Source organism: Podarcis tiliguerta (genome assembly GCF_965153285.1).
Source record: "Podarcis tiliguerta genome assembly, chromosome: 6".
Classification (NCBI taxonomy): domain Eukaryota; kingdom Metazoa; phylum Chordata; class Lepidosauria; order Squamata; family Lacertidae; genus Podarcis; species Podarcis tiliguerta.
The window spans coordinates 68637945-68649424 of record NC_139539.1 but is presented as its reverse complement, the minus strand read 5'-3'; the positions used below and the strand labels follow the sequence as shown (position 1 = coordinate 68649424).

The 11480-nt window shown below is 43.2% G+C and overlaps 1 protein-coding gene across 1 annotated transcript in view; it reads right to left on the bottom strand.

The window, feature by feature from the left end:
- Positions 1–7268: 7268 nt before the first annotated feature.
- LOC310680276 (uncharacterized protein) overlaps positions 7269–11480 on the bottom strand; it is a gene marked incomplete at its 5' end in the record, with an annotated part of 79592 nt that continues 75380 nt past the window's right edge. Inside the window, 3 exons of the mRNA XM_083446651.1 lie at positions 7269–7591; positions 7956–8198; positions 8889–9053. Of these exons, the coding sequence (XP_083302777.1) occupies positions 7302–7591; positions 7956–8198; positions 8889–9053 (698 nt within the window). The 3' untranslated portion in view covers positions 7269–7301. The remainder of the gene's footprint in view (positions 7592–7955; positions 8199–8888; positions 9054–11480) is intronic.

The following is an 11480-nucleotide window of genomic DNA, read 5'->3' as shown; positions in this document are numbered from 1 at the left end:
CAACAAGAAGAGTTTCTGGAAACAACCGACATCACCCTAGTCTCTCACTCTAGACTTTCTTTCTTATGGGCAGACACAAGGTGGATGGTTCTTCCTCAGGCTGCCTATAGCTGGGTCCCATTCAGCTGTACTCCCCACACCCAGTTCCAGGTTTGCTGAGTTTCTTCACCCTCTTCTCTCTCTTCCTCCTCCAGTTGCTGGGCACTGAGATGGGCTGAGATTCTCTATCAGCTGTATTTTATTTGGTTACCTATCCAATCTGTAGCGACATAAGGAAAAGTTGTTTTTCAATACAAATGAAGTTGACTTTCATTTTACTGTTGTTTTGTCTACTACAGAAACTTGGGCATCTCTCTTAATCCTCCATCCAAGCAAGAAAGATGCACAACATGTAGCAGCCAGGCAAAAGCTCTTGAGCAGCGTACAAAACAGGGCTGGTAAAAGGTGTGGCCTAGGGAAAGCCCACACCAGGGCCAGATAGATGTCTGCCCCCCAAAAAATTGGCTCAAGGGGGGTTGGGAGAACCCCACCAAACAGCACACAGAAGGATGAGGGGAGATCGTTCTTTGTGGCAATGCTTGCACAGACAGAACATAATAGGGTAGCATTGAATTCCACCAAATATAATTTCGTACTTCGGTCGCCCTTGCAAGTTAGTTGCTCGGAGTCTGGGGAGGTGTTGGTTCATTTTTAAAAAAACAAAAACATTATTATTATTACAGTTGTACCTTGGTTTTTGAACAGCTTAGTTCTTGAACATTTTGGCTCCCAAATGGTGACTGTTCCGGTTTGCAAACTTTTTTTGGAATCCGAACATCCAACAGGGCTTCTGTGGCTTCTAATTGGCTGCAGGAGCTTTCCGCAGCCAATCAGAAGCCATGCTTTGGTTTCCGAACATTTGGGAAGTTGAACGGATTTCCGGAATGGATTCCGTTCGACTTCCAAGTACGACTGTATTTATTGAATTTATACCCCGCCCTGTACCCACAGGTCCCTTTAATATAACGGCATTTATAAGGACTTTAATATATTGGAATTCAACAACCAGTTGTGTGTTAGATGACATAGTGGACTTTGGTTAGGGGTGCAGTGTACACTTCAGGGGGCGCTAGTGAACAAGAGACTAGGGATTATGTAATCCAAGCAGACTGAGGTCTGTCCTCTATGTGTGACGCTTTGCACATGATGAATCTCCTACACCGACTTCTTTTCTGTGGAAGAAATGACAGGTTAAATGACGATGAGCAAAAATAAAACCCTCAGGCGTCACCTGTGATGGGCTTTTGCATACATATGCATGTAATGTTTTCTACAAGCCTTTATATTTCTGTATTTCCACTGGCAGGTGAAGCGCTATGCCTTCTGAAAGGCAGGGCGAGGTTGCTCTTCTAGAAAAATCTTTGACAGCAAAGGTCAGCTTGACAAGGAGGGCTGGGTCACATATAGCATAGGCAAAGAAATTCCTGTTACTGGTTTATCGGATAATCACATAGGTATGCTTTTAATCCATGCCAGGAAATAGATTTCTCAACCCACAATGATACAGTTATTTATTTACCCTTTATCTTCTTGTCATGTAAGATGACACCAGACAGGATAACTGCTGTTTGCAGAACACACACACACAAAAAATCTATCGCAAAGTATCATTTTCAATTTGGACACTGATCTCTGTATGAGTTATCTCTACATCAGGTATGGGGAACCTTTGGCCTTCCAATTATTGCTGGACTACAACTCGGATCAGTTCCAGTAAGCAGGTACCATACGCAGGGATGATGGCAGTTGTAATTCTACACTGTTCTGTACTATCCCCGAAGGCTGGGTCCTACAATTCTGTAGGCATAGGTCATCACAAGCAAACAACCAAAGTTCCTTCTTTGAGGTAATATTCTCGGTCACAATACTAACATACAGTGCTATTTTTTATAGAAAAGGAGGTGCTGAAACTCACCACAAACACCTGACTTGTCCTTTTATGGCACCCACCTGAGACGTGCCAGAACTGTGGATGCCTCAGCAGCTACGTCCCCCAGAAATGGCACCTATGAGACCAAGGGCATTGGGGGTGGCGGCGCTAATTTCCTGGGGGCAAGACAAGGAATTGGCTCCTATGAACAGAACCAACTTTTTCCCACTGCTGTCCCACACTGGGTCAACACATTCATCAAGCTATCCACCATAATCCCAAGATGGCTTTCCTGGTTACCTTGGTAGTCAAACAGCTTGGCTCCTGAACAAATCGGCTCCCTAACGCCACAAACCCGGAAGTGATTGTTCTGGTTTGCGAATGTTTTTCGGAAGCTGAACATCGGGCGTGGCTTCTGCGGCTTCTGATTGAGTGCAGGAAGCTCCTGCAGCCAATCGGAAGCCGTGCCTTGGTTTTCCAACCATTTCGGGAGTCAAACAGACTCCCGGAACAGCTTAAATTCAAGAACAAAGGTACCTCTGTATAGTAATTGTCACTTAGAAACATGAAAAGGCCAATGCTGTAAATAGTAAATCTGGGTTCCCTGGTACGGTTTTACCAATGACCTATTGTCTTCTTTTTCTTTAAGGTCCATATAATTGTGCTTAGAATAAGGCAAGAAGCCATCAGCAACAGCAGCCCACATGAGGTTCAAACTACTGTTCTTGCGCGTACCCTTCCGAGAAAGAGTCAATGCCTGAGCTGTGTTGGAGAGGTCAGAGTACAGGAAAGATTTCTCAACTCTGCAAACACCCACATATATTAGTGCCAGGTTTGCCAAAGCTTTTGGTTTAATTGCAAATATTTCCTTGGAACCAGCCGGCTGAGGGGTCAGGCTGGAGGTATTCATGGATGCAGCATTTTCAAGTTTCCCCTCACTTTCAGGGGACTTTCACTTATTCCCAACATACAGCTGGAAGAAGAAATGGCGGCGGGGGGGGGGGGGAGATTTTCCCAGCATGTTTACCTGCAAATGAAACTGTTGATCTGCAGCTCAAATTTTTCCACACTTTGCTTGTCCTGCCCCTGGAAAGCTATTTAAATAACGAAATAAGCCACTTGCGCAGAAATAAGGATGGAACACTTTCAGCCTAAGCCATTGATTACTTACAGGGAAGTGCTGCCAGGACTGCAGCATTGAAACTCACTCCTCAGCGTACTCAGAAATAAATCCTATTACATCCAGTGGCTCTTATTCCCAGGTATATGGGGTTAGGATTGCATCCTTAGGACACAATTCTGACTCCCATCCCCTGCCTGCAGGGCTTTACAGAGGGAGGGTCCCATGGTTGCACTGACAGCTTTGCTGTTCACAGTGGCTTGAGCAGAAGGGGAGGCCGATCTGTTTGTGATCACTATTCGTGATCGTTGTGCCTTCTCCAGATTTAGATCTGGTCCCAATAATCTCACATGTAATACTGGCAAAGACTTGCCCCTTCCCTGCCCTCAGAATGCTCTGCTTTGGTGCTTTCCAGGGCAAGGAACATGGACTGGACTCACAGGCCTCGTTATCATCATTTTAATCACCTGTAATTAGTTCAGAACAGCCTCTGACACGCCAGTCGTTCAGGTACCGAGTGAGCAGAGTTCCACAGTCCAACTTCATACAGCACAGTGTTTCTTCAGTATGTACCTGGTCACAAGATGTGCAGCTGGAAAAATGGGGGACTAAACACATTAGGTGTGTGTGTGTGCACTTAAATGTCAGGCAACATCAAGGACATCAAATTATATAAAATTATATAAAGGACCAAGGGCTTATCCAGGCTTCCATTTTGTGCCACGATTTGTAGGCACGGATCTGAGTGGTTTTTTGTTTTGTTTTGTCTTGCTGCTTTGCCCAGGAAAATCCACTGTTTACCACTGATTCAGAACAAACATCAATCGAGTTTTCCACAAAATGGCCGTTTGTTCCAATTCAGTGGTAAACAGCAGGTTTTCCCAGGGAAAGCGGCGGCACAAATGAACAAAACGCTTGGACCAGTGTCTAGAAATCACAGCACAAACAGAAGTGTGGATTATGAATGTGACATCTTCCAGACTGCCTTCTCCTTGTCTTCTTTAAAATGAATGTATCCTACTTGGCTAGCTCAGTCAGTAGAGCATGAGACATTGGGCGAAAGATTCTTGCATTGCAGGGGTTGGACTAGATGACTCTTGTGGTCCCTTCCAATTCTACATTTCTATTATGTGTCACCTTCTTTATAGCAAGATATACAGTAGCTACATGAATAGACCTAGATGGGCTGCATGCTGAGCTTCATGAGGACATCTATTAAGCTATCAAAAATTGAAAGAAATCCCCAGACCCCATGAAAGAGTCCAGGGAGATACTTTCAAAGTTTAATAAAACATTCACTTCATTGGGCTGCTGTACAGATCTAAAGATTGATGTAGATGTTCAGTTGGGCTCACACCAAATTATTGTGCAAAATTAAGTCACATACATTTGAGAAGTTTCAGTTTCACAGAATATACACACCCTGGCACTTTGCAGCCAGTTCTTACAAGAAAATATTGCATGATGAACACTTCAAACATACCAGAGCAATAAAGTCAGGAGCAACACACTTCCTCGTTCTCATAATGATCTCTGTGGTCCACACCTCTCCATATTATTGTACACTGAAAAGAGGCATTGACCTTCACACACATATGCACTCCATCTTCAGGATACCAGTTTGTTTGGAGGACCAGAAATACACGTGACACAATAAAAGAGAAGTGAGCAAACAGGTGGTGCCTGCAGGAGTGCCTAAATGATGTGTTGTTGTCCATGAATTACCATGGTAAAATTTGCAAAATCGGTATATGATGCATACATATTGGATTTTCACTTAAACAATGCCATTAAGTCAAAGATCACATAGATAAGGGCGAGCAGAGCATAGATTAAAATCTCTGCCATGGCTGGTCTTGTGCTCACCACTTGTATCTCAGCCTTTGTATTCCTCACCTGTAAAATATGACTATTCAAGTTACCTGTATTGAATGACCATTAAAAGCAAATTTCCAGTATCTGGTTGAAAGTATGGGGCAATGATTAAGTCCACCAGTCACTTACTTCTGATCAGTTTTAGCTGATTTACAAATAGATCCCAGTACTTGCAGTCAAAGAATAGTAATCTATTTTGATACAAATATTTACCGTATTGGCCCAAATATAAGCCGCACGTGCAAATAAGCTGCACCTTTAAAATTCAGGGGGGGGGGAGAGAATACCCAAATCTAAGCCGCTCCCTTAAAATTGGGTCACATGCTGAAAATCGCTGCAATTGGTAGAATTGTAACTCTGAGCCAATTTAAGCCTTTGATCTTGCAAGCCCGCAAAAGTCACCGTACAATCGCTAAAATAACAAATCGCTATTCATTTGCTACAGTTCCGCAGACACTCAAACCCATAAATGGCAAACGAACAGTCTCAAGCTTGCAAATCGACAATAAAACATTTTTTGGTTCTGTTTTACCAGATGTCTGTTTCAGCAGCAATATCGCAAAAGCCAATTTTTGTAAGGCTGCGAATTTAAGCCACACTTGTAACTTTTCACGGTCAGAATTTGGGAAAAAAGTGAGGCTTATAGTCAGGCCAATATCGTAATTAAAAACAACAACAGCCAGGAATATGATTGACATTGCACTGATGGAATAAGTTAGTCGGGTTCTGTTATGACTCACTCTGGGGACTTTAAAGTTCACTAGTTAGTGAACTTTAAACAATAGTCTGTGTGTGTGTGTGTCAAACGGATCAGCCCGGGGTCATTTTCTGCAAAGATGCCAGGATAAACAATTGAACCACAAACTGGGTTCTTCCTTTGCAAAGGAAGATAGATGAATAGATAACCAGCGCAAAAAGGAAAGTTCGAAGCTTTATTGCATAACAAAATGTTACACAGGTTAGGATGTCTTCTCTCCCTTGTGAAGAGAAACACTGGAAAGGGCGAATCGAAAGTGAAGGCATAATCCTACTAGTACCCTAAGCCTAGTGCACTCCCACCAAGGAGAGCAGAAACACACACAAAAGCAGAGGAACCTGGCCAGAGAGCTCTGTACAAAAAGAGAAAAATAAAGTGAGAGATGGAAACACTGTGGTCATGTCTCGCCCTTGAAAATCCCTGCTGTGCAATATTTTGTGAATTTACAACCCTTTTTTGTGAATTGGTTCTTCTCCAAATTGCCATTGAGAGTGCTCTGATTTTATTGCCACATATTATGGAGGGACGTGGGTGGTGCTGTGGGTAAAAGCCTCAGTGCCCAGGACTTGCTGATCGAAAGGTCGGCGGTTCAAATCCCCGCGGTGGGGTGCGCTCCCGTCTTTCGGTCCCAGCTCCTGCCAACCTAGCAGTTCGAAAGCACCCCCGGGTGCAAGTAGATAAATAGGGACCGCTTGCTGGCGGGAAGGTAAACGGCGTTTCCGTGCGCTGCGCTGGCTCGCCAGATGCAGCTTTGTCACGCTGGCCACGTGACCCGGAAGTGTCTCCGGACAGTGCTGGCCCCTGGCCTCTTAAGTGAGATGGGTGCACAACCCTAGAGTTGGACACGACAGGCCCGTACGGGCAGGGGTACCTTTACCTTTTATTATGGAGAACAAAAGCTCTCTCCCATAGAATCTGTCTTGTCTTGTGAACACAGCACTCTTCTCTGCCATGATCCAGACTTTTGAATTGTAATATTTTTCTCTCCACATGCATGGGAACACCCCACGTTTCAAAGACCCACAGTTTCTGCATATTAAAGCAGGAAAACTCCAGATTGCTAGCTTGACAGTTATATCTCAGTCCTTTTCTCCTGCCTTCCTGTAAGCAAAAACCACCTTAGCACATGGAATAGTGTAACTGTTCCATTGCTATGCTGTCACTAGAACTATTTCTTAGCAAAGCTGATGCTTTCTGCTCACCAGATTTCACAAGCCAACAGCGTTAAAAAGAGTCTTTTAACTTGAAAGAATAAAAGGTTTAGTACAGGCTGTTAAAAGTGTTACATGTGAATATCTCACAAGCATAAGTGTCTCTAACAAACATTAACTTACCAGGTTGCCAAACACACACGTTTGCCCTAGTGCACCTGCTTATTAGGGTTGCCAACTTACTAAATTCACATTTAAAGATAATGATGCATTTTAATCGCAACAATTCTGCCATGAAATATTTGAGTACAATGTATTTAAGCCATTTCTATTATGGAAGCTGCTTAGCTGTAGACATGAAAATTACAAAAAAAAAAAAAAGCATACAAACAATGAGCCAATTAAAATTCAAAACAGAAACAGAATCCTAGCTGTATTATTGCATTCCAGTATCAAGACTTCTGGTTTTTTGTTTATGCAAAACACAAACTACAGACAAAAAGTATCATCTGGGGTGGTTGGCAATATGGGAACAAGCACGACTGCTCTGGCTATATTAGATGCTTCTCCGACATTGTTGCTACCATCAATGGCACGAATGGCAAAGTAGATGGAGGTGCCATTCGATTTTTTTAAGTTTTCTGCGTTATACTGGAAGGATTGCTTGACCCCAGCGACTTCCATTTTCAGACCAGCGGTATTCACAGAAGTGGCCGTTTGAAAAGCTGCATCTATCAACGCCGAGGGATCTTCACTCATTTTTATTTCGTACCTTTCAGCTGCAAAATAAAGAACAGCCAACAGGGCATGCATTAAGATGTGCGTCTTCAGTCATGCATCAAGGATAACAGCGACAGAAATCCTTTTCAATGCATTTCAAACTTCCTATCCACAGGTAGCCCTCTGCCCTCAGCAACGGTGGACCAGATGGGATGAAATCCCTCTTCCCAGAGCAATAACATAATGCTACTGTAATATAATATTACAGGGAGATAAGGCTGCTGCAAATAAAAGTGGTGGTTGGCTCCCCACACACCTTTTTACGCGCGCGCACACACACACACACACACTACAGTCTTACTGATTGATTGATTGATTGATTGATTGACTGACTGACTGATTAAAGCAGAATTTTGCACTTACCTTTTCCTTCATCATAGTCATTCCCAGGAGCTGTCCAGGACAAAAGGAACTGATAATCACCAAGTGGTTTTATCTCAAGGTCAGTGATTCTACAGGGTGGGAAAACATCTTTTTTACTACCACCAGGCGGAACTCCTGACATTACAAAAGAGCCACCTGATGCCACTCTACTGAAATTTCCTACGTCAACTTCGATGTCATCATCACGAACTTCCGGTTTTGGGGGATTCATATTTATTACACCTAGGAAGGAAGGGAGGAAGGAAAGAAGGAAGGATGATAGATTATATGGTGAGACTACAAACCTCCAAACTTCCCCGTTATTTTGAAAGTCCCGTTTATTTCCTTTTGTGCAAACCCAAAACAAAGACAGAATATACAGAAAATCATAATTATTTTCTTAAAGCAGAGCTTTTGGGGTGGCTGCCCCTGTTCTATGGAACGACATCCTGTTGAGATTTGACATCCCGCCCACACTTTCCAAAATACATTTTTTTATGCTGATAAGCTATCCCAGCTGGATGAAGAGTTCTCTACTGTAGGTATCCATTTTAAATGAATCTTCCATTTTTTTTTGTGCTGTTTTATAATCGTTTGCATTTTCTTTTCTACATTGCCTTGGGGTGTAACTGGAAGGTGAAATAACAACAACAACAACAAATCTGCTGTAGATCTATTCTCTCTCTCTAACCCACTGAGTTGAGAAGCACATGGCAGATTTGAATATTGCAGGAAAGAAGGATGTGCGTACATATATGTGTGAACGTGTCAGAGATATGTGCTCAAGTGTCCAGATCTACATAAAGACAATGATGGGGAGGGAAATGGCAGGAAGAAGTTTGTTTCCTTCTGGAGATGCCCAGTGTCATTCACACTTTGAGAATCGCAGAGCTAGCATACCACCAGTATTGCTATTTCGTAACAAATCCTTACCATTATTTACAAACCCTGGTGCAAAGAAAGCTTGACTTTGCCTACGGATCCTTCTGCCAGTCTTGCCTTGCCCCTGGACCCGCACTTTTAGGTTGTGTCGACCATTTACTTTGAACGTTGTGAAATATCTCGAGTAGATTCCGTCATCCTTTATAATGTCGGCACCTAGGTACATTGATATTAAAATTAAACATCCAAACCCAACACCTCACTGCTATTAAAAAAAAAGAAAACAAACCCTACATAACCTATGTAGGAGATGTTTGTTTCACAGTACAGTGGTACCTCAGGTTACATACGCTTCAAGTTACATATGCTTCAGGTTACAGACTCTGCTAACCCAGAAATAGTACCTCGGGTTAAGAACTTTGCTTCAGGATGAGAACAGAAATAGTGCTACGGCAGTCCAGAGGCAGTGGGAGGCCCATTAGCTAAAGTGGTGCTTCAGGTTAAGAACAGTTTCAGGTTAAGAACGGACCTCCGGAACGAATTAAGTACTTAACCCGAGGTACCACTGTATCTGCTCCTGTTCTAATGAAAACAGTAGAGTGCCTAAATCTGAATATGTAGTGATATGGAGTCATAAGTATGTTAATCCCTGTTCAATGCAGGCCAACACAACTTGTAACTCGCCAACCTGAAGACAACAAACCAGCATACATTGTGGACTTCTGCATGCTTGACAAGCTCCGTTTTCTGCAGTCCCGGGCAGTTGGAAAATTAAATTTATCAAGCTCTTGGTGGGCTGCCATTGCTAAATAAACCACGACTGCCTTTCCCCTCATGAACTTGCCTGGACTGTAAGAACATCATCTGAGCACCTTCTTACATTGCAGTTTCTAGTTCAGCAAAATCAGGTGAGGCAAAGGTTATCCGCACCTGAGCCAGATGCTTCATTTGTCTTTGGGAGTAGGCCTATACTGGCATCCTTCAAGTGATGAGGGGCAGGGCTCCCTCCCTCCCAGCCATAACTTAGGGGAACTCGGTTCTAGCCCCTCTCAGGTGGAAGCCATTGCCGTTGTAAGAGAACAAGGGAAGTGTTCAAGGTGAGTTCCAGCACCTCTTTTCCTAGGAAGATAGCACTGATGAGGGGGATAACTTCTGAAATGGGAAGCCGTTTCCACTTCAGCAGGCTCCCTGCACAATTTAGGGTTTCGAAATATGTAGGGAGTAGAGCAGGCTCCCCACACCAGACGTTCATCACCAACTGATGGAGGATGACAATGGGGGCAGCTGTTTCCTCCATTCTTCATGTGATTCTAATCACACGGAGCCTTAAAGCATCCAGATGGGGCTATTAGCTCCTTGTATATCAAGAAGCTGGACCATAAAGAAGGCTGATCACCGAATAATTGATGCTTTTGAATTATGGTGCTGGAGGAGACTCTTGAGAGTCCCTTGGACTGCAAGAAGATCAAACCTATCCATTCTGAAGGAAATCAGCCCTGAGTGCTCACTGGAAGGACAGATCGTGAAGCTGAGGCTCTAATACTTTGGCCACCTCATGAGAAGAGAAGACTCCCTGGGAAAGACCCTGATGTTGGGAAAGATGGAGGGCACAAGGAGAAGGGGATGACAGAGGACGAAATGGTTGGACAGTGTTCTCGAAGCTACCAGCATGAGTTTGACCAAACTGTGGGAGGCAGTGGAAGACAGGAGCGCCTGGCGTGCTCTGGTCCATGGGGTCACGAAGAGTCAGGCACGACTAAACAACAACAACAACATCTCAAGAAGCACACCTGGAAAACAGACCCACCAAGTGTCCCTATTTTCCAGGGACGTCCCTGATTTGATCCGGAATGTCCGGCTTTTCCTAAGGACATCCCTATTTTCATTGGAGAAAAGTTAGAGGGTATGGAGTTCTCCGACCCCCAAGCCATCTGAATACAATCCTGTATAGGGTTGTGTTGTTGTGTTTAAGTGTTTAATGTTTTATTATACTTTTATATATGTTGGAAGCTGCCCAGAGTGGCTGGGGCAACCCAGTTAGATGTGTGGGGTATAAATAGTAAAATTATCATTATGGAATGGGATGTCCCTGTTTTCATTGGAGAAATGTTGGAGGGTATGGGGAAGCATGGCATCTCCTTGCTATCTCTCACAGGTGAAAGACAGAAGGAGTGAAGGTGTTAGCATGTAGAAGGGTTTCGCAAAGACCCAGAATGGAGTCTTCCCTATTGGTGTCATCTCAGGGGTAGAGCATATGTTCTGCAGGCAGTTTATATCTCTGGCAACACAAGCTAAAAGGGATCTCAGGCTTTGGGGAGAACATAACTGTTTGCCAGTCGGTTTTGAGTTTTATGCCTGTTTATGAGTCTACGTTTTAGAAGCCAATTATTTCATATTTGATATTACATTGAATGTTGTATTATACTATACTATTTTATTGCATTTAATTTTATTTCAACTATGTGTGTAGTCTGAACTGGGATTTTTTAGTGGTTTGCAAATATCATAAATAAACAAACATTTTTTAAAAAAAATAAAAAATGTCTGGTTTTGAAAATACAATTGCCAGGCATTTTGACAAGTTAGATAATGCTAGACTAAATGAGTTAATGTTCTGATTCTGTGGGAAATGCATAGTGCCAC